We start from the raw sequence: 24,177 nt of genomic DNA on the forward strand, positions 1-24,177 counted from the left end.
CATAAACATACCCACATACAAACAGAGATATATACACACAAACATGTCTTTTTCTCTCATATTTAGTCTGGCACAGCCTGAAGATGTGTGAGGTATAAACACAGTGATGGGGTGAGGAGTGACAGCTGTCTATCAGATGTAGACTGCTGTGTGTGCTGTGTATTTACCTGGAAGGAACATTCCTGGCTTCCCCAGTGTGCCATCCAGCCTGGGGAACAGACAGAAGAAATTAGACCTGAGAAAGGTAAATACACTGGACAGGTAGAGAAGGGATTCAGTTGAGTAAATAGCACTTTGTTTCAACTCAGGATCAAAACAGTAAAATAATATAAGCCAATTTATAGATCCAATAAAATTAAACAGATGGCATCAGTGCAAAAGTCTTATATTAGTGCATTTGGGGGAAAAAACAACACAAGCAAGAGTTAAAGGGATGGATAAATTATTGCTATGCTCTTATTGAAATATAAAGCTTTGAAAAACAATCAGACTTGCAAGAGGTTTCACTTGCTTGTGTGGACTGTTAGTCATTTATAAATGAATTGAAGTAAAGGAAACAGTTCAATATGCACTGTAAGCATTCTCTTTTCATCTCTTCGAATTAAGGGTGAGATTTTATCATAAAAATCACATGTCTTTAATTATCTTTCATTTATGTTTGTGACCCATTTTCTGCAAAGTGGTTATTGCATTATTGTGGTGCTTTGCAAAAGTTACATGTGGCCAGTGCTGTGATGTCTTTTTCTTTGGATTTTGTGTTGAATGTTAAGTTTTGGTATTAGTCTATTTTAGAGTTACAAAAAAAAAGAATCAGCAGCTTAGATTTTTATGAGAAACTGTGCAGAATTTATAGGAATTGGCTATGATTTGTATTGCAGCTTTACATCACTTTAGTTAGCTGTAAATTATATTAAATAATCAAATAACCGGTCTTTTCTTGATTTACTGATACATTATAATGCCCTGCTGGTTTCAAAATTTCACAGTGCATTACCAGGGTTCAGCTGAATTACTGCAAAAGGTGTTAAGAGGTGACGCACTTACGTAAGTTTGACCCACTTTCTTACCTAACTGACCTTCATGGGAGAGTGTTGGGTGGTTTGAAGAAAGTAAGTTGCTTCAAAAAGCAATTTGTGGGAAGAGAATGAAAGGTTTTACTTTAGTGGGTACTGGACTTTATAACAGCTCAACAAAGCACAACATAGTGTAACAAATTAGAGCCCTACTGTGTCAGATGAACAGTCACAACAGTAACAACAACAGAAACTGTTAAGAGTTGCAAAATTACTGAAAGCTGAATAGATGTAGAGTAAATGGGTCATTTCTCTTCCTGTTGTCTTCCTGACCAAGCTCAGCTGACCATGATGTCAGTACAGCTTAGTTAAGGGCAAGATGAACAGAAACACAAATGTTTATGATACAACGTTACACTTCATAGCTTATGTGTATTATACTGTGCAAATGGAAAAATGATATGAAGACAAAGGATTTAAGTTGATCAATTTTGTTATAAAATGAGATTGCATGTTTTGTTTTCTGACTTCTTGTCAGAAAGAGCATGAAACAAAGACGCCACCTTCTCTGCAGCTCCTTGATGCGGACCATCATGTTGAGGTGACCCTGGGAATACTGCTCGATCACGTCTCGCACATCATAGGGCTTCCGAGCTTGCTGTGGATCAATGCATGTGCACGCACACGCACACACACACACACATACACACAGGGACACAAAAGCCATTGTCAACCGTAGCCGCTGTTGCTTAGTCCCCGAAAACATCCCCAACCCCCCTGGGTGCAAAAGGTTCATTGTTAACTCATTGTGTGTGTTTTGTGTGTGTGTGCGTTTGTGCACACAGACAAGTGCATGGTCATGTAGAAAGCAATCGTGTTAAGGTCCTTTCACAGCTTTGTTTAGTGTGACGTGGATACAAGCAGCATCAGAAAGAACCCAGTGAACTCTTTAGGGTATCCTTGGTACCCTACAGTATAGCCTCTGCAGCTGAGATCAATTATTATAATTGAAAACATGTAGAACACTTGGAAACGGTAAGGAATCATTCTACAATAACATGTAGCATGAAAATGATGGCCAAAGTATCTCAAACATGATATTGTTTTGCACAAAATTTGCCACCATAACTCTGCTGACTTTAGTGCTAAGTGAGGCCCTATCCTGCTGTTTGTAAGTGTATCTTTGCATGTGTGTGTTTTTGTGAGCGCAGTACAGTAAGTGAATTCCTACTGTAGCCCCAGAGACAGGTTAGGAGATTTCCCATGATACTACGCTTGAACTGAAGTGAGCACAAAGAAGACATGCAGGTGCAAGTTCCAGGCATTTACACACAAACAGACACGTACACACACCTAACACGCGCACAGCGGCGATGCAGCTGATATATGCCCTTGGCGCTCCCCCTCCACATCCTGCATAACCACACGCACACACACACACAAACACACACCCACACACACACACACACACACACACACACACACACACACACACACCACACTTGTCTCACTCCCTCGCTCACCCTCAATCTTTTTCTTTCTTTATCTTTGTACACCCTCCGTAGAATGTCTTTCCTCCTCAGGATTTCCTTCTGCTTACCTGAAATTTCCTCCTGGCAACAAAGTACTGCATTCTGCGGAGGACTTTTACAGCTGACCTCTGGGCATGGGACAACCTGTGACAGAAAGAAAAACTGGTTTAGTCTAAAAGAAAAGCACTGATCATTAAGTCTACAGATGTCACCATGCTGTAAAATGTGAAATAGCTTGTTTTGGACAAGCTGAGTTGGAAAAAAACAAAAGACAAGGAGGACTGTGTGCTCAGAGCCCAGTCTAATTGGCTCTTGCTGCATTCAAGGATGGATGGACAATGTGCGTCCCTGACAAGAGAGAAAACACACACATTGACAGGTTTGCATTCATGTACACAAACATACACATTTAACCTATAACTGTATGTGTCAACATAGATTAACCCGCACACTCTACAGAAGGAAACCAGACTCAGTTTGCATTAAGAGGAGTCCCAAAACACATGTCCCTCAGCTCAAAGCAGCACATCTGTGTCAACACAAAAGAAAACCCACTGGTATGGAGCTAAACACTGAAACAGAAACCACCGGAGGCAAACAACACACACAAACTCATACTTGCATACCATATTGACTATATTTTTTCAGAGAGGCATTTGTGTGCTGTGCACTGGTGCTTATGTGATTTGTCAGAAAATGCTGAAACATGTCCTTGGATATTCCTTGTGTGACGTCTGCACATTTGGATAATCTGTGTTCTATGAGTGAAAATAGATGAGAAAAAGCAGACTGAAAATGTAGACTGGATTTCAGTGGCTCGAGTGATTGAAAACACACAAATGCTATGTGCAGGCACAGATGGACACAGTCACACACAGACCCCAGCAGTTAAAGAGTTGTCAAACAGTCATGTGAATTAGAGAAAGTCATACTGTTGCATGGAGGTCCATAGCCATAGTAAGCTCCATAAACATCATATATTAATGAGACCATATTATAGTATTTTAAGGTAAGTATTTATAAAGTTCTTTGTGACCCCATCTGCATGTCAGATGACCCCACTTGACCCCTCAAAGTTGTAAAGCGCTGACCTGAGGTGTGTACAAGGAGCTGACTTCCCTTTATAAATTAATTACTTCAAAGCTCTTATTACTTTCCAGATCACTCAGAAAGGATTTAAAGCCTCCAATCTACAAATATAAACATCACCAATGCATGGTGGATAGGTCAGTTTCACAGGTCAGAAGATCAGAGGTGATTCTATAAGTGCTAAAAGGATAGAATGATCCAATACACAGCTCCCTTTAATACTGCCAGGCATTAGTTCGCTATAAGAGTTTCAATGTATTACAATGTTGAAAAATGTTTTTATGCTTATTGGTATATTATTACAGACTTGATTCGTAAACAAAGTGAGATAAAACACAAAAGACAAGTAGTTTTATTTAAATGAAAATATACAGTAAAACAGCTCCTGTCGGCTGGGTGAGCAGGACCTGCTCCTCTTTTCTGTGCCTATTCTCTACCTGTTTTCTATTTCATGTAAAGTATGTCTCAGATAGAGGTGACCTTTCAGTCATCTATTGGTATCAGAGACATCAAAGTTAAGCTGGTAAGCCACAGGATGGTGTGTGTGTGTGTGTGTGCCAGCCATCTGCTGAGATGGTGGATTAACATCAAACTGACGTCACTAGATTCTTGCTGGGGAGATCCAGAGGAATGGCAGAAATGAAAAGGGGATGTGAAAAACAATCAGGTGCAACGCTGAATGTGAAAACAAGAACAAATTATTAATATTAAAATTATTGTTAGCATTGTATTCCCACTTTTAAACACTTGCCTAAAACATGTGTACCAAATGCAATAGTATGCACAAATGTAGTTTGAGAATGCACTGGATGTTTGTGTGTGTGTATTACGTGCTCTTTACTGTTACTATGAGTGTAACTGCAGCTGAAGATAAGTTCTTCTCTACTAAAATGGCCTTCAAAATGAAAATAAATGACTTAATTCTTATGTCAAAACCTATGCTTTTGTATAAGAGGGTAATGCATTTGAGTCTGTGTGCTGCTTTGAACATTTCTCTCAAACTACGCCCCAATCAAAGCAGCCGCACCCACATGCATGCACGCACACACACTTGACACACAAAAACTCCCCAAACAAGGGTCTTTGTGGAGTCAACAAGTCGCTCTGAGGTCTTAATTAGGCAGGGAGACAACAAAAGGACTTAACAGACAATGCGTTGACATGGGACCATAAAACGTGAACATCAAAGGATTCTGTCTTTTTCCCTGGCCTCCATGCAAGGCCTGCCCAAGCTATAGGAGGAAATGCACACAGACAATACCAAACATAAAGAGCATGAGGCCCTATTTTGGAAAAAAAAGTCAACACCCCACCTCCTTGCTCTCCATCTTCAATGACGAGAAGGATGTGTTCTTTTTTTCATCTACTCTTTTCTGTGTGACTCGGAGGTTCAGGCATAATTGGGAAAGAAAACACATGTAGGAAACAAAAAACATGTGCAGTTCTGATCATTGTATAACTGTACCCCGCTCCCTCCTTGCCCTCCTCCCGTTTCCTGCATTTGACACAAATGTGCACACATGTTCATTGGGTAAAAGCGATAAAAGAATAACATGGTACAACACCACTCCATTAAACATTTGGCACACAGAAACTGAAGGAATGTAATTTCCACATCTCTCTGCTGATGCTGCCCTTCAAACACTTGTCAACTCTGACTCTGCTTCCTAATCATCTCCTTCTGCCTCCCTCTCTCTTTTCTCTTCTTCATGTTTATTTTACGTCTATAGAGAAGATTTGACACACAGTGTATCCTGGGGACTCTTGAGTCAGCAAAGCTCAGATCTCACCCACAACGACTTCAATAAATGTTCCATTGTCCTGCACTGTATGATTAATTTTGTATTGGGAAGGATGGTTGTGTGTGTGTTTATTGTCTTCTACGGATTAAACCCCAACTCCTAGCTCTTCTCAACAGACTCGCTATTCTTCATTAGGTCAACTTTAGAAGTCATGTAGAAGCTGTAATTGCTGGAGTCATGAATTGGCCTTGGCCCACTCTTGAAAAGCTGTGACAGATTTAGCCCCATGGCCTCCCCTGGACCCTTCTCTCTTAATAGGTTTTCTCCTTTTACATTTTCAGATGGTCACTTTGGAGATCTCCGAGTTGTCAATGGCAACTCTCCCTCATCCCCCACCCCCTTGGCTCTTTCTTTGGCAGGGAACCGTCAAATATCCTGTGCTTCCATGGTGTGCTGCAATAACCTCAGAGTCAGTCAGGAGAAAGCAGCCTTAGACATCAATGTGCTACGGTCAGGGCCCAGCAAGACTGCTGGCCTGTGTGTGTGTGTGTGTGTGTGTGCGCGCGTGCATCTGTGTGTGTGAGATAAGCTTTATGACTGGTGCTTTGGTCCATCAAAGAGATGTGCTCTTCTTCTGTTCTCCTCAAAAACAGACTTCCTTTTATCATATCTTGGAAGGATAAGATGACTACATTATTTCAAGTACGTTTGATCTAAAAGCGATGGCATGCCAGAGGGTGCTGTGGTAAGAATTATAAGGGCGCATTGCTAAGATGCTATATCATGACAGCCAAGTTTCCCCATTCAATGAGGGTTTTAAATGACTGGGCCTCAATTCATTTCAAACAAAATAAATGCTCCCATGTGGATTTTCCTATAAGGGTTTGTCTACTGGGAAATTAAACCAGCTCTGACAGTTGTTTGCATGCAAGAAGAACAACTTTAACCCAACTTGGTCTTTCTCAGGCTATCATCACTACTCTTTGATTGCAAAATTGTCACTCTCACTGTCTTTCTCTTTCCCATGCTTGCATTTTCTTTCACTCCTTTAATTTTCCTCTGTCCTTCTGCTTGTTACTGTGCAGCTATCTGACTTTTTCTCAAACATGACACATTCAGAACCTGAGAGACTCAACTGCACTCTCTGCTGCATGACACAGCTGGATAAATAAGGCTTCTGATACAATAGTTTCCCTCCTCCCTGTTTGTCTGCTCTGGTTGTTTCCATGTCCCCCTCAGATCAACACTGATCAAGACATGTTGTTGACAATAGCAGCAACCAAGCCACATCAAAGTGCAGTGCCCATTAAGAGCTGATGACAAAGAGAGAACAGAGTGAGCGCAAGCACATGTTTGATGTGTATGGCACATCAAACAGAGAGAAAACGAGAGGCCAGAGATACTGTAGATTCACAATCACCCTAACCTCCTGCATTTCTATCAAAAACACGCTGTGAAACTACTGTATACTGTGGGAGAAGGACATGTTTATGTATATACTGTACATGTAGGAATGTATGAAGCAAATGCAGACAAATACAGTGCTTCAATCTCTCACGCAGTATTTTCCACACAGTGTAGCCCACAACATCTGTTTAATTCTTTTTTCTCAGCTTTAACAAAAAAGGAAACAAAACTAGGAGCCAATGATGTGGTGATACTTGTGATTCCCATCATTAAATAATATGTAGCTTGTGCAAAGTATCCTTGCATAGTCTGATCTCACATATATGCACAGTCACCACATACCTCTAACAGTACATGTGAATGAAAGTCCCCAGTGTTTAAGCTTGTGAAAAAATCCCACCAATGAAAATAATTCCGAGAGAGATGGTCGACATCCTGGTGACCTCAGAGAAGTCCCACCCTTATTTAATGTTAATGACGCCAAGTCTCACAACCTGTTATTACTTAAGGAGAACAGAGACAGACATAGCTCTTTCCCACCACCGGAGAGAAGATTGGAGAGGAGCGCACTTCTAACAAGTATACTAATGACTGGTGAACTCTTCTTGACATGACTCTAACTGCCAAATTAACTGAAGATTTGGGAGAGGAGGCTTCCAGTTAGGCAGCCGAGAAAATGAAAAACTATAGCCGTGAGAAAAAAGCTTTTTACTAGGGTGTGAAGACCACAAGGAGCAAAGATTGTAATTTGTATAGACAAAAATCTAATTGCAGTTATTTTAGATACATTCTTACATAAAATATGGATACCGTTATATTTTAATACATTTCGAATTTTAATTACAATGATGAATCCTACAATTGATTAAGATATGTTCTTGCAGTTCCTGCATCGACACACTAGGAGCAGTAACAAAAAAGGTTCAGACCAATTCAGGTTCTGAGGGTTAATGTTCCAGGCCTAAGGTGTAGCCTTAAGAGGAGGACATGGCTGTAACTATTCTTCAAAGTGAGCCTAATTAGAGAGTTGGATAGATTTGGGGTTAATGACCCCCTCTTTGGTGCCAGACCTTCTTTTAGTCTAAATGTTTAGCCTAAGGTGTGTCAGTGATATGGGCATGCATGTTGGTGAGTGTATCACAGTAAGTGTTTTCTTTTCAGGTGGTGTTTTTACCCATAAATCTGTTTTTTAAAGAAGGTTTTGTGTCTATTCAGGTGCACTTTTATAGCCATGCTACCGATGTGGCTCTATGGAAATGCTATCAGTCAGTTTGGTGGTTAGTCAGCCACTTTTTTAGGCCAGACTAAAATGTCTCAACAACTTTTGTCTAGCAACATCATCAAGTCAATTTCAAGCAATACAGCCTCCCAGAGGTTATATAGACTCTTTGCCTATGTTAAGGGAAGCATATGACACATGCCAAAACATCCACACCCATTGTTTTCACTGTAAACCTGTAAATCCTTTAACACACATCATCATTGGCTGACGCGTGTCAACACGTTGGGATATGTCACTAACCTATTTCCCAACTATCCCTGGATCTGCATATTCCAGCTACTGTACCTTTACTTCTTCCTTTATGATACGTCCAGTGAGTGCCATGGGCATCAACTAACGTGTGACATATGATGTGATTCACCATCTTCTCCGTCACTTTTGAGTTTGTTTTTAATCATTTTGTTTGGGGTTTATTTTGCACACACACAAATCCACATACACCAGCATCTAGTACAAATGAAAGCAAGCAGGTACATAAATAGTGTCACATCCCGGCTGATTGAATGTGACAATAAGGGGGAGACCAAGCAGGTTAAAGTGCCAAAAAAGAATGTTTTATTAAATAAACTATAAACAACATAACTATTTACAACAGAGATAACGTGATTATCAGTGGCATCAGTGGTGAATGGAATGCATGGATGAGTGAAAATGTATGAACAAAGGTTGACGGGAACTCAGGAAACAAACCCAAACCAGGAGATGTGGAGCCTAGGAGAGAGAGACAGACAATGAGACAGGGTGATATATGTAGCCTCGGCTGAGGCCTACACAGGTGTCAGCCATTACTGAACGACCTCCCAAACTGCCAGCTCCTGCAGGAAGCAACCAATGAAGCTACAGCAGGCAGAAAGGGAGGGGTCATAACAATAGACATACACCAACATTCTTCAGGTCTATTGCGATTGTATGCAAGGTGTGGGTGTGCGCGTGCATGTTACGAAGAAGGAGGGCGATTGGGTTTCTCCCGATGGGAGACGAGGGGGTGAGGTGGTGAAGAAGGATTTATAATTCATGGCCTAATAGGATTTGTTGCTGTTTAGCAGGATTAGGCATGTTAGAGAAAGAATCTATTTATTGCTGCCAGTCGGGGGGTCCCTTTGCCTGGGTGGGGAGGTTTTTGGGGGTGGGTAGTGGCGAGCTGAGGTTGGGGGTGCGGGGCACCACACTGGACCCTTAAGATTTTGTTCTGGGATTTTCTGGGATAACCCCTGGCACAGAGGTCCCTGAGCACCCAACCCTACCCACTCGTCTCAGCTCTTAGTCCCACTACAGCAACCATTTTGGGATTAAATTGGCTGTTTCTCTTTCATGGAACTCTGATAATCCAAGCACATGAGCCCAGTGGTTGGTCATGCCAACACACATGGCTGTTCATCTGTGTTTGTGTGTGTGTGCAGGGACAATTAGCACCACCATGCACTCAGGAGAGCAGGGGCCCGCTGGAGGTGGCAGTCATAGACCTGTCCACGTTCAGCCTGGCTTAACCCTGGCTATGGACCCAGCAGGAGGACAGAGGAGAAGAAGAAGAGAAAAGAGAGGGATGAAGAAGAGAGGGGGAGAAAGATAGAGAAAGGAGGAGATGGAGTGTGAACTGTGGAACTTCTTAGCTAAGGGGCTTTCCCTTCATAAACCATCGGTTTAGATTATGAAACCATGTTCGTTTTCAAAAGAGCATTATTCTTTCATTCATGTGTGGTTGGGGCTACAGTGGGGGGCTGACATTAAAAACTGCTGTTTAATTAGGCATTTCTAGAGTTGTCAGCCTTTCTGTTCCTGCTTTCAGTTTTGGGAGGCCCTCCATAATGGCCAATAGCAAGTGCTGTGTGTGTGTTTGTGTATGAGAGGAAGAAAAAGGTGGAGAGGCAGCAGTTTTGTTCCTCCATTAATTTGTGCAGCCACTTAATCAATACTCTGAGAAAGCATATATCCTTGTTAACGCTTTCCTTAGTGTGTTCAGTGTTTTTTGTAAGTAAAGTCATTAGCGAAAGTACTGTACATGTTGTACAAAGATACAGAGATATTCATTTCATTTCATTTATTGTAAACTTACGGATTTCAATTTGCACGAGATGTAGAACACTTCTTCATTGCAACCTGAAGCTTAAGAGGCCACCTCTCCAAACCCAGTAGAGGTCATGAGTCTCCTCGACTAAACAAACATTCACCATGAACACCAGGCTCACATATTAAAGTATGAAAATAGAGAACTATATCATGATGGGATTGACACTTTTTTGAGTCCCTTTGTCAGGAGAGGAGAGGATTTTAGAGGAGGTATATGGCTATTGGTCTGGCCAAACACAACGCTGCAAGCTTCTTTCAAAACCTGGAGAGGAAATCAGTGGGAACAGGCCAGCTAATGAACAACCCATCAGTCTCTGTTTATCCCTGCTTTTGTTTGGTTTTCGTTTATTTGCACAGTGATAAAAGATAGGAGGCAAGCTAATAAAAACAGACAAACAAAATAATAAGGTGGCCAGTAAGTACATTCCCCTGCAACTCCCACACATTTCTTTCCATTCTTAAACTTGCTAGATCTTTCCAGTTTAGGAGCTGCTACAGCAAAAGCACGGTCCCCTTTAAGCTTGCGCTTTGTTTTGGGCACACTTACGAACAGTTGATCGGCTGACCTGAGAGAACGAGAAGAGATGTAGGGTGGGGCAAGACCATTGAGACATTTAAAAGCAAATAAAAGAATCTTAAAATGGATCCTTTGATGTATAGGCAGCCAGTGGAGTGAGGATAAAATGGGGGAAATGGGCTCGTATTTACGTGTTCCAGTTAAAAGACGTGCAGTAGCGTTTTAAACCATCTGGAGACGAGCAATAGAGGATCCACTGACTCCCACGTACAGTGCATTACAGTAATCCAACCGAGTGGTGACAAAGGTGTGGATTACTGTCTCAAAGTGCTGCCTAGAAAGAAATGGCTTATTTTGGCCAGTTGCCTTAATTGAAAAAAGCTTGTTTTAACCACTGACCTTATCTGTCTGTCAAACTTGAGGTCAGAGTTTTAACCCCTAGGTTAGTGATTGTTGGCTTGATATACTGACTCAAGGAACCCAGATCGGCACGGGGGTCCTAGGGGTGCCACCAAAAAACATCACTTCTGTCTTACTTTCATTAAGACTTAAAAAGTTAAGAGTCATCCAGGCCTTTATGTCATCAAGACACTTAAGTAATGGTCCAACAGTTTCATTCTTTTTAAGAGGCACATAGATCTGACTATTGTCTGCATAACAGTGGAATGACATACCATGCTTCCTAAGTATGGAACCAAGTGGGAGCAAATACGGAGAGAAGAGAAGAGGGCCTAATATTGAGCCCTGTGGGACCCCACAAGAGAGTGGAGCATAGGAGTACACAGAATCTCCACAGCTGACACAGAAGGTTCTACCTTCCAAGTAGGACCTGAACCATTTCAGTGCAATGCCCTTGATGCCAACCCACCGCACCAAACGAGAGATCAGGATTTCAGTAGTAATATAATGCTGAGAGTGATAGTAACAATAGGATAGAGTGATAGAAAGAATGAGAGCGACAGAGAGGGATGAAGTGGTAGTCATCCCTCTCTGGTAGTGGTGACACTAGTAAGTCGTAGTGGAGAGAAGGGATTTATGGCAGCAGATGAGACTGAGAATGCCTTTGCAGACTTGCTTTAATAGCTTCCGTTCCTGGTCCACTGTACAATTAGCACACTGCCTCTGTCTCCAGGTCTGTAACTGCCTGGAAGGTAATTACACCAGCAGTCCAAATACAAAAGCAGACAGACAGAAAGACAGGAAAGCGGAGAAAGGCTGAATGGGTACTTATCACTGGCGCTGCTACTTCTTATATAGATATTATAGATAGGAAATTATTATAATGAATATATTTTAAAGACCTCTTTCACATGCCTGTCTTTGAACAGTAATTTGTCTGTATGTTTTTTCTACAGGTAAGTTCAATTCAGCAGTTAATTTTATTTATTACATCTTCTTCTATTCATTGAAAAATACAAAAGTTATGAATATACAAAGATTGTACATTTTAAAAGTTTAACTGGACACAAGATGTCTCCTACTGTAAAGTCCATTCTAGAGTGTCCACATCACACATGTTCTGTAAGTTGCATATTGGAGCATGGCTGGCTTCCAAAGTCATTGTGTCGGTGTGTCTGGGGATACATCTGCAGGCAGCCTTGTCAGTGAGGCTGCTGCTGCGAGCTTTGGCCAGGTGGTGTAAAAGTTAGTTTCTTTTTTTATTAACACGTCTCTTCCATCCTAAGTGACAGCAAATCTAATCTAAAAGTATTACTGGCTAACATTACATATTCAGTATCTTGTTATACTGTAGAGAATAATGCAGTTGAATGACGTCAGTTCTGAGAAACTGTACCCCACTCTCCCTTAAACACCAGTCACGTTCTGAAATCTACAGAAATCTACCCAATGTGTTTTTCTATTTCATTGATTAATAAACATTCCACCTAAAACAACACGTTACTGGCTAAGATACCATGTATATTATATCGTACTCTGCATGGAATAATGGATTTATACATGACTTTTATTTGTTTTGATATCTAATCTCAGCCATCGGCCCCCTGCTCTCTAAATATCGGCACTGGCTATTGAAAAACCCATATTGGTTGACCACTAGTACCAATAAACTTTCCCCCTTCAGCAGATGATACATGGTCTGTTCTTGTATAGCCTTTCTAGTCTTCGACCAATCAAAACATTTTACACTATGTGAAATTCACCCTTTCACACACTGTAATTTGGGTTTCAGTATCTTGCCCAGGACATGCAGACTGGTGGAGCTGGGGGATCGAACAGTTGATCTTTTGATTAGCGGGGTAACCTGCTCTACCTTGACCACAGCTGCCCCAGATGAATGCGAAAACAGCCTTCTTGTGTTTAACTCTGCACATCTTTCATTCTGCACAATGAAGGTCAAATATCACAGTGAGGGAGCACAAAGTGTCATTAACCAGTGAGCCACCACACCTTACACAGATATAACATATACTTCATATAACATATAATTCATGTTTTTAGTATATTCTCATGCATCAAAATGTTTGCCATTTCTTTGATTCAATCAGCAATCCAAAGTAGAGGCTGACATATTTTCAGGAATCCTGTGGGTCACTGGATTCCTGAGTCAATTTCACTATTCATCACATGAGTGGAACAGAACAAGAAATAACTGGAGCAGACGGGAGGGGAATCATAGGTCAGTTTTTATATCAAAATATGCAGTTGTAATATGAATAATTGCTATTTTCTGAATGAGTTGGGAATAGGATTTTCTTTTTTCGTCCTGAGATAAGACAGAAGTATTTATTGTGGGAGTGGGATGAGACAGGGGTGAAAATCCACTCCCGTATCACCCTCTAATCCAAATCCACTTCAGCTGCTTTTTGTTATAATCCATAAATTTTAATAGTTCCTTTCTGTACTGTACTGTCAAATGTACTATTGTATTTTTTTGCTGTTGAAAACAAAGTTTATGTTTGTGTTAGTGTTATTTTAATTTGTAGGCATCTTTAGTGTTTACTTTCACCATTTGCTTATACAGTTGCCCGCAAGGATAGTTGAAGTTTAATTTTATCTAACCAAAAGAGAGAGAAGTTAGTCTTTTCCCTTATTTTCTTCTTCCAAATAGTAACATTAACCTAATCTGGTCAAACAGTCAAGGGTGAATTTAAAGTTTTGGTGGGATAAGCTGAACACAGTGTGACTGGAACAAATGAGATCCTGTTTATGTGCAAAGAGAACAAGTGAACAAAATTAGAAACACTGTTACATTTAAAAGGCTGACTACAGGCTATGATCCCCCTCTCTGAGTGTGTAAGTAGTCCGGGTCCGGAATTGCTTCTCGCTTGCTGCTATAGTGGGATCAGATGACTGTACACTGAGAGTTCACGGGCCCAGGAGGAGGTGAAAGATGATCAGAGGGCTTGGTGTGTGCAGCAGGGTCTATGATTGGTCAAATTGACCCTCCTAATGTTCTCTGGTGAGATGAGATGTGAGAGGGTAGTGTGTCAGGGTGTATTATGGACCTGTATTACTGCTCTTAAGCTCCTCTAAAAATTATACGCTTTTTTGCTTCAGTTATTCAAATGCTGTTGGACCGCTGTTTCAACAACATTTGAATACTTTTTAAGGCCACGGAGCAGTATTGATAACTAAAATGCTATATTACAATAAAACCTGTCCCTATTGTGTGAATATGATCTAAATGGTTATTCACCACTGTGGACATAAAATTAAAAACATATTACCTGCATAAGCTGTCTGTATTTTTCAACCCCACTTTCCAACGCTTGACCATGTTTGAATATGGTTCCAGCATGGCTTAAAATCAATTTGGTAGATATTTGTGTTATTCTGCAACAGTGAGCAGCCAGATCTGCTGATCTTGAGATTGTGCTCCAAAAGACATGAAATCTAATTTGAGTGTGAGAACAAACAATAGCCAGAACATTTGGGCCAATGTTGAAAACAGGACAGCTGCCAACCTTCAAAACTGAACACAGTGAACTGAGTGTCCGATTTATAAGCACAGAAGATAAAACTAAACTCCAAATCCAAACAAAACACTGAAGAATATATATGTTGTATTGGAATAATAACTTAACGTAATAATATGTCAAACAATCCTGCAGATTTATGAAATTATCTAAACTCTGGGCTAAATATTGGCACACAAATATAAGACAGATAGAGGGAATCATGCAAGGACATGCATAATTTGTTGTAATTGATGTAATCCTACCATGATATAACAAAACTGACCTAAAACAATTACACAGTCTGCAAGTCAGGGTAATGAATATGATGAAAAATGACTTCCAACACTACTCCACACTGACAGACAGGAAAAACAGACATGCTGGCTCAGCGCCCAGAGCATTAAATGACAGGCTGAAGTTCAGAGGCATTTATTTGTCATAATACTAAACTAACTTCATATCAGCTGATATCTGTCAACATGCTTCACCTAACATTGGCGTGATACAGCACTGAGTGACTGCGTCAGCAATGTTGACATCAAACAGACAAAACTAGGAGACAACGAGGGATGAGGAAGCAAAATTAAAAAATGCAGCCCAAATAAGAAAACAAAGAAAGAGAAGATAACGAAGTGTACGATTCATCTTGTTTTCAAAGAGCTCGGTTATGAGAGCGGTTATCTGAAACGAGGCGCTGGGAACAGGGTGCAAAGCCATAATTGGATGCTTGCCCCCGGCCAGATTTTCAGGGCAAATTATCAACGCATGGGTTGGATAGCTGGAGCCACATTGTGGAGGTGGGAACAGTGGGAGCTTTGAGGGCCCAGCGTGACATGCTAATAGAATCATTTAGCACACTGGGATAACGACAGCATGTGATGGATGGAGCAAGGGCCCTGCATCATCTGCTGCTGCGCTAGACCTGCTGACTCACTGAAGAAGTAGAAAGCACTGCAAAAGTTGCGGCCATCAGCATCTGTGTGTGGCTGTGTGTATATTTCTGTCTCTGAATGTAGGTTTTTGCATGTGTGTGTTCTGACACTGAAGTGTATATGCATGGCAAAGACCCCCTCTGCAAAATGCACAGAGCCTTGTGTATCTGTAGGTAAAATGATGACTGGGCATGTTGCTTTATGAAAGCCCACTGCACTGTGCCATCTTGGCTAATGACCACCTTGCGTGCCCTCCCCTTCTCCCAAAAACAAACTGTCACTCACAGCTTGCCACAGACCTCCATATTTCCATATGCAAACAGGCAAAAGAAATATAATCTGGATAAGAATAACCTGAGAAATGTAATCATTTCAAGTTCTTCATTTGTTAACACAGAAAGCTATTATGGATCACCACTTTAAAGTTAGAGATTGTGGAGAAAATTGGAATAATTAAAATGTTGCATACTGCATTTGTCATTACTGCAGTACAGTAAGTGCCTACAGTTTATATTGTACAAGTGTGTGTGTGCCCACACCTATGCAGAGAAATGGGAGGAGTTATGTCAGGCAGCCATGGTTCTGAAATAACCAGTTTATTGTTTGCACAGAATGGAAGTTGAGTCATTTTTCAGTCAGTTTTAAGTAAGTAAGTATTTAAATTTACTACAGCTATGATTTGTGCATTTCGCTGGCATCTTCACCAAACTAAATGCTAGTGAGGCCAGTGGTTCTGCAGCATTTACAGCCATTTGCATGGCAAAGTGACAGTTTTTGACAAATTTCTAAATGACGAACACAACATAACTAAATTATCCAGAAGCCATCCATGTTGCTATTTTTGAGAAACACTGATGGAAAATACTTTGATAACCTGGAGCACATCCAACTTCACTACTCTATATGTTTGAAAAGTATAAATGTATTACAACATACTTATCAAATTAATAATCTATTCTGATTATTTAAATTAATGAACTAGAAGTTGCCTCAACCTAAGCCTGCTGTAATATTACTCCACTTTAACTTAGTCTGAATTCATTTGTTGTAAAAACGAATCCTGTTTTTTAGGTATAAGCTCAGTAAATGGCTGGAAGGGGGGGTGTAGGATTTTAAAGTAGAGGGCTGTATGTGCTATAGTTGGCCTGAAGCCAGTCCAGGAGAAAAAGAAATTTCATACATGAAATCGTCTCCATGCAGGAGGTGAGGAAGCCTGGAGCTGTCAAGAAAGGTTCATGTCCACCCCTGCGTGGTGCACTATGGGGAACAGAACCTCACAAACAGCACACACAAAAGTTCATATGTGTATTCAAAATATTCCTCTCACAGATAAGGATACACATACTCACAAAAAGGTGGCCTTGAACACATGCACATTGAAACAACAGAGAAAGAAAGGGGTGGAGGGGGCAGGGTGCAAGAAAAGGGAAAGAGCGAGAGAAAGGGCAGTGGGAGAAAGAGTGAAAGATAAAGAGAGTGAAAGAAGGGCTTCACAAACAAAAGAGAAGTCAGTTACACACAGGGAGGAGGAAAAAGAACTGAAAAACGAAAATCAGCACAAAAAAAGGCAGAGAAGGAAAAAAACCTGCCTTCAGCCTCAGAGTGGGAGGAGTAAGAAGGAGGACAGAGAGAAAGAAAGAAAAAGAGATATGGAGAGAAAATGAGAGAGAGAAAGGCGAGGAGGAGGAGGAGAGTGTCAGGGCTATGGGTGATTAAGCCTGGGGTCTCCTCTCTGCAGAGACACGTGCGCAGACTTAATCAAGTCGACGCCAGCCAGCCACATTTCCACATTACTCCTTGGCCGCCTGCCTGACAGGTCCGAACGAGCGAAGGGAAGAGCAGCTAAAGGAGTCTGCTATGCCCCATACACCTCCCACCTATCCTCTACTCCTCCTCCTCCTTCTCCTCTTCCTCCTCCCCGTCTTCCACCAGGCCTCAAAGCGATGCCAGAAAACATGTGAGCAGCATTGGAAGGACTGGATGGGTCTAAGTTAGGGAGCAAAGAGCAGAAATACTACTGACTCCATTAAATGAAATGGTATTAGCTGGGAGTACCCACTACTCCCCCTGAAATCTCTGCTTTTCTCCTGCTCCTGGTGCAAAGGAAGCTAACATGATAAAATCAATTTACTTTTGCAAAACTTGAGTAAGAACATAAAGAGTAAATACACAAATATATGTATTTATACAGTATTTCCCACAGATTGACAGCATAACTGTGGCAGGGTGAAGAGGGTGGTGCCAGTCGACCGTCATAGGTGAATTTTGCATGCCTGCCGAGAATTGTATGAAAATGCATTAAAGTTCTCCTTTTAAACGCTATACTATTCTTTTTTGGGTTTCATCAATAGTGATAAATGATCATTATATATTTTATGAACGTTAAGAATCGTTAATATATTATTACACTTAGTAAAAGTACCATTTCTTGAGATTCAGCAAAAGCATGTGGCGTTAACCGCGTTCAAACAGCAAAGTGTCCTAAAAGGACCTTAAGAAGTGAATTGCATAATTCGGAAAACAGATATTGTAGGCTACCTACCGAAATTTCTATCAAGTCGGCGAAAGTCAACCAGTTATCTCGAACGCACTTGTAGACTACCAGTTGTACGATTTATTCGACAGTTGTTTTCCAAAGTTAACATAGCTATCCTTATTAGCTAGGCTCCTTACATGCTTGCTAATAACTGTTTTGAAGATGGGTCTCCGACATTGACAGCGTTGTGTTGGACAGATTTCTGCAGCGGTGTTGGTGATACTAACCATTCAATTCACAGACGTGTCTGTTGTCCGTGTTTGCGAGAAAGAGAGAGAGAGAGAAAGAGAGCGACCGAGTGAGAGGATGTGCAGAGCCAATATGCGCTGCAATCATGAACGACTTTGAAATTGGTTGGCAAAACTTGGGCGGCTGTTAATCTACCTGGGCTGCCCGCCCAAGTAAAGCCTATGTATGGGAAACACTGGTATATATTATGACACCAATTGTATCTTCAAAACCTACTGCTGTAAAGACATGTTTTAAAAAAGAGTATTATTTTCTTGAAGAATTTATAGGACCATATCTATTGAATTAGTAATTAATTCAGTGAATCTCATCATCAATCGTACTGCAGTTTTTGGAAGTGTGATCATTTTTGAGTTGTGGTCTGAATATATAAAAATCATTTCAGAGAAGAATTTTTAGTTGTCATATTTAAGCTTGACGTGAATGAGGGTGATCATGTTTCTCTGTTAGTCACCTTACACACACACACGCTCATACTGAAAATACACAGTACACACCCTCAACCACACTCTCCATTTCATAGTCAGTTTTTTATTTTTTGACATCTCCCTCTAAAACATACTGTGCACCTTGCCTTCCATCTCTTTTCTCCTCCACTGCTCATATTTCACGTTTACGCTCTTTTTTTCTCTCCTCGCTGGAGGCCAAGTGGGTCGGGGCCCAAGGTGGGGTATAGCGATGTCATTTAATAAGCAGCTTAACTCTAGCACACACGCCACAGAGAACGACCTGCACAGGAATCTACACTACAAAAAATGTCCAACAAAGACTTTTTCTCGTTACGTAAGTAAGTAGTGAATCAGAATTGGTGCATATGAATCTACCTCTACACTGACGCAACAACATTAACAACAAATATGGAAGAACACACGCAGACTACACTATCTAAACCTTTAAGTAAGGGGGGGCGGGGGGGGGTTAAGCACACAAGTATTAGTGGGTGAAAAATATATTCCTCTTTGCGCACAGTGCATATTCAGCCTTTTCTGCATTTTTTGCAGTGTAGCTCAATGTTATTTCACAACAATGAGGCCTACTTACAGCATTTCCAGTAATGGGTCAACTTCTAATCTCTTTGAGTGAAAGTCCCTGATAGAGATGGAAACAGAGAGACATTTGGTTCCACGCTACTGAGGTGTAATTTCAATGTATTAATGAAACAAGGGCCAGCCTGTGCCACTCTAATCTGTCCTAAAATTATGCACAGGTGGTTTGGTGATAAGGTTAGGAGGTGTAGATACAGTGTGGGTCTGAGCATGTGTGTGTGTGCATGCACGTTTGTGAATCCCCTGGCACCATATCAAGCACAAAGCTCAATCCCAAACATATGCATGTGTGTGTGCGCACACAAACACACAAGGGGGCCTTCAGTGGTCTCCTCTGACCTGTGAGTGAGGGCTAATTAACTGAAGGGAGATGACAATGAACAAGGGCCTCCCATAGGCCAAGCCATCACTCAGGCCAGCTGTAATGAACACTCACCTACAGGTGTTCTGATCCCTAGACAACTCGTCACACACACACACACACACATACACACACACACCTCCTTTAATGCATAAAGGTGCATACTCAAACATGCTTCCATTTGTAAAGTGCTTTTTATTAATGAATGCACACATACGTTAGCAGTAGAACAGTTTGCAGGCCGATATACTGTACTTATGTACTATACTTAATGATACACAACAACACACTGACACATGCACACACTGACATTTCAGTGTGGTGCAGCAGCTCTTTAAGCCCTCTTGTCTTGTTTGGCTGAGGGCTGTCACAACTGCAGCACTTACAGTTCATTAGAGAAGAGGCCGCCATCAGAGACAGGCAGAAACTCACTAACACCTGTCACCTGGTCCGTCAGGCTCCATCAAACAATAATCAGATATGAGTGGCAAGTGTTATGTAAACTTAAAAACTAGAAAAGCCACACAGCCTTATTGGATATTTTCCGTTTACTTATGTGACACCTAATGCCCAAATAAAGTGTTTTCTCTCTGGGTGGAATTATGTGATATTTTTGACTTGATGAATCTCTCGGGAATAGGTAACAAAATGTAGTTTAGTTTAGTTTAGTTTAAAAAATAAAAAATAAAACCTGATACAAAATTATGTCATGGGGAGGTTAGAAGCCAAGAAAATGCTAATAAAGACACCACCCCTCTAAGTGACACAAGTTCCAATAAGCAGCAATGAAAATCTTAAAAGAATTACAAAACTAGATGAATTATAATAAGATCTTACAAATCATTGTTGATTTGTGACCTTTTAAAATGTTTTTAAATGATGATAATGTAGATAATAATTGTAGTAATGCAGAAATGGTCCTCTGTATTTCAGTGTAAATTGGTTAAGGGTCATCCGATAAAATAGGAGATAAAAGTCCTAAGAGTGTCTTGTATTATATGAAGTGTATAAAATATTAATGAATATATGAAAGGTCTGGTATCTGTTCACATTAATAATTGCTAAATGTTTGTGTTTTCTGGGAAGAGGAGCAGATGAATAGTATATTTTAGCGAAACTAATCATTCTCACAATTTTTGGGGGGATGTGCAGAATCTTATTTAGATAGGTAGGACAAGTGGTGGCCCAGACAGTATTGCAATATATGATACATGGGTACATTAATAAAAAATTAAAATACAAGAATGATTTATCAACCCTATACACCTTGATGTTTTCATTTCACATTTGAATTTAGAATAATCTGAATGAATTATGTTACCAAAGCAGCCATAAAGGATTATGGGAAAAACAATTTAAACGTATGTCCTTTACAGATTCAGACCATGTCTCCCCTGCTGACTCGCCTTTTCCATTTCCAATGAATGATTAAACTTTTCTTTTACATACCACATTGAGTGCCAAGGCTATGCCTGGAGCACAACTTCTGCCTACATTTTATGGGCTTAATTAACGGGCCCTAATTGCTTCTGAAAAGAAATAAATAAGGCAGCCAGCGGAGCGCATCCTACTGTTAACGGATTATTTCCTCTCTGGAAACAATAACAGAATGTTCTGGTTTGTTCCCTAGGGGCCGCTTAAAGATTCTCTGCCTCAATATTTGTTACAGACGGGTTATAAATGTAGAAGTTGTTCCTCCAGAGCTGTGTGTCTAACAAATGACACTGAAAAGAGATTGAGTGGAATGAGCATTCATTTGTTCTGAAATGTAATATTTTCCCATGTCACAGTAGTCATCCGTAAAATTAACCTTGGAAAAACATTACTGAAATATGGAAGTCTCTCCAACTTTGATGAGTTTGAAGCTCACACAATCCCTGCTGGCGCAATCACTATTCTGCATGTAATGAGAAAGGCCTCTAGCCAAAACAAAGGCAGTCCGTTCAAAAGAAAAGGGTTTTTTCCCCCTTTCCCGGGTCTTTCTAGTACTGTGACCAGAGGAAATGAGTCTCAACATCAAAGTATGTGGAGGAAGTGACTCTCTTCCCCTCCTCTATGTGGAGAAGCCCACTACACCTGACACACGATGGTAACACACACGTACATGTTGAAATACATCGCCTAGCCATTTTGTTTCAGCCCTCTCACATAAACCCCAAGCATGATTTCACCCCCCAATGGTGTAATGACATCTCAAGATTTCTCTGACGCCAGGGAGAAAAGCCATTGGAAGTTTTATATGGTGGGAGAGTTCGCATTTTGTGGGGGAGGCTCATCCTGTAGTGGAATGCAAATATTTAGCTAGCCCCCGGTATAAAATGAAAATTACACAGTACGACAGGAATACCTGTGCAGCTACCCAGGTGATCGCCAGCCTGGCTCCATCCACCAGGACATAAATATAGTAATTACCCACAAGCCTCATGGGCACAAACAGGAGTCAGTAAGGGAGTCTTACTGGTTGTCACTGGACAATAATTCATGACTAAAAATGAACTTGTGCTGGCACAGCAGGACTGTTTGATGACATAACCAATCAGTGAGGCCATGAGAATGTTTCTCCAAGATTTACGGTAGACGTAAATATTTGTTGCTGTGATAATGAGAGAAGATTTATTTTAGTGGAAGACACAACAGCCAAGAGTTGGGTCAAGAATACTACTTAAGGAAAGTAGACTCGTGTTCACACTCCAAGAAGAAAGCAAAAGTGTGTGTTCATCCGTGAATTGGAAGGGAGGGGTTGCATAGGTTCACTCTTCCCATTTTCAGGCAACCCCCATGACCCCAATGTCACTGAGACATGCTCATAAATCCAACTGTCTGCTAATGTAACCTAGCTGTGGCTAGTGAGAAAGAAAGGCCCCTGGCCATGCAGACACAAACACCTCAACTGTTTACATAGTGAAGTCTGACACTATGTACAGTGACCAGTGCTGAACTGTGTTGGTGAGAGAGAGAAAACTGAAAAAAGGAACAGTAAACCTAAGAACAAAATACACAGAAAGAAATGTAGGAAATATAAAATATGGTGAGAAAATAAAAAAAAAATAAGAGAGAAAAAGGTTATGAATTGTCAGAAACAAGACAGAAAGGGAGGGAGGGAAGAAGAGGGACAGTGCCCCCTACAGAGGGGACAGAAAACTCTGCAGTGACCTTGACATTGAGTGAAAGAGAGAGGGAAAAATAGAGAGAAAAGGGTAAAAAGAGCTGTGCATACTGTGTCTGATGCAATGACAGATGGATATTACCATTTCAATATGTTAAATATGTACATACATGTATACATTTGTAGCTATAACTTACAACCTTAAAAACAATACAAATAAAGCTAAAACATTTTATTCACATTAAATTATGGGCAGTTTGTGCTGGAGTCAACTGTACAGAAAGAAGTTATTCCACATTTAAACAGATGATGGAGGCTATTTGGATTTTCATGCACACATAGTCACAGATATTTTTCATCCTTCTTAAAGTGGAATGCTTTGAATTATTCTCAATACATATTTTTTCAAGAAGTGACATTCTTATGCATTTCACTCATGTATTAAGCAAGCCAGTATTTGAGAAGGAGTCTATATATGTGCATGTAAAAAGAAAAAGACTGTCTCCTCTTATCCACATGTATCTTCTCCTCATATGTGCGTTTGTGTATTTATGTGACTTATGTGCATGTCTTAATGCTTGCTGTGTGTGTATGTTTAAATGGATTTTCCAGAGGCCTACAATACCAGTGCCATGTGTGAGAGGTTTTTTCCCTCGTATATTGGCCATGACACCCTCCCTCCCTCGCTGCACAGCATGGCATCCAGGCAGCACCTGCTGCACCATAAACACACCTGCAATGCAGTAAAATAATGGAAACACCCAGCATGGAAAAACAGTAGAATACAATACAATACAGACGACCATACAGCACACACACTAGCTGTGTACAACATACTATTTAGTGTATTTTTCCCACCAAAATATTATAAAAATGTAATTATAATTCTATATTCAAACAGAAAGGGGTTTTGTTCTGGAGACCTAAAAAAGATTACTTTAATTAGACTATACTACAGAGAAAATTTGTTTTGGTTTTAAATTACTAAAAAAAACAAATCAACCTAAAAATTATATGCATAGCTTACGTTTGGTCAACACACAGTGGTGCTGGACAGCCTCTCTGCTCCTCTTGCCAGCAGAAATCTTGACCTCAGAGGACTGGACTAGACTCCATGTAGTTTGGGGGCTGGCATACATCTTCAGAGAGGACTGGACTATCTCAGTGGAGGTGGAATGGCTTTTGAAGCAGCTCATTTCCTTTTTTTCTGTGAGAATCTCTTGCTATCAGTCAAGGAGGAGACAGATCCAATCTTGTCAATGGACAATGATAACTAAGCCAGCCAAAATACAACTGGAGGGATAAAAATGTCCTCTTTGCAGGAGAAAATGCAGAGGACATTAACCTCATCTTCCTAGCACCTACCTCGTGTCAGTAG

General features: G+C 40.7%; 1 protein-coding gene across 1 annotated transcript in view; it reads right to left on the reverse strand.

The window, feature by feature from the left end:
• The window catches only part of kcnq1.2 (potassium voltage-gated channel, KQT-like subfamily, member 1.2), a 212,833-nt gene that overhangs the window by 61,713 nt on the left and 126,943 nt on the right, over nucleotides 1-24,177 (reverse strand). Inside the window, exons 15-17 of the mRNA XM_038706981.1 lie at nucleotides 2,614-2,689; nucleotides 1,577-1,671; nucleotides 168-208 (exon numbers count right to left, since the gene is read on the reverse strand). Coding sequence (XP_038562909.1) covers nucleotides 168-208; nucleotides 1,577-1,671; nucleotides 2,614-2,689 — 212 coding nt within the window. The remainder of the gene's footprint in view (nucleotides 1-167; nucleotides 209-1,576; nucleotides 1,672-2,613; nucleotides 2,690-24,177) is intronic.

Source organism: Micropterus salmoides, unplaced genomic scaffold, assembly GCF_014851395.1.
Source record: "Micropterus salmoides isolate LMB-PRFRI ecotype aquatic unplaced genomic scaffold, ASM1485139v1 Ms_hic_scaffold_8, whole genome shotgun sequence".
NCBI lineage: Eukaryota > Metazoa > Chordata > Actinopteri > Centrarchiformes > Centrarchidae > Micropterus > Micropterus salmoides.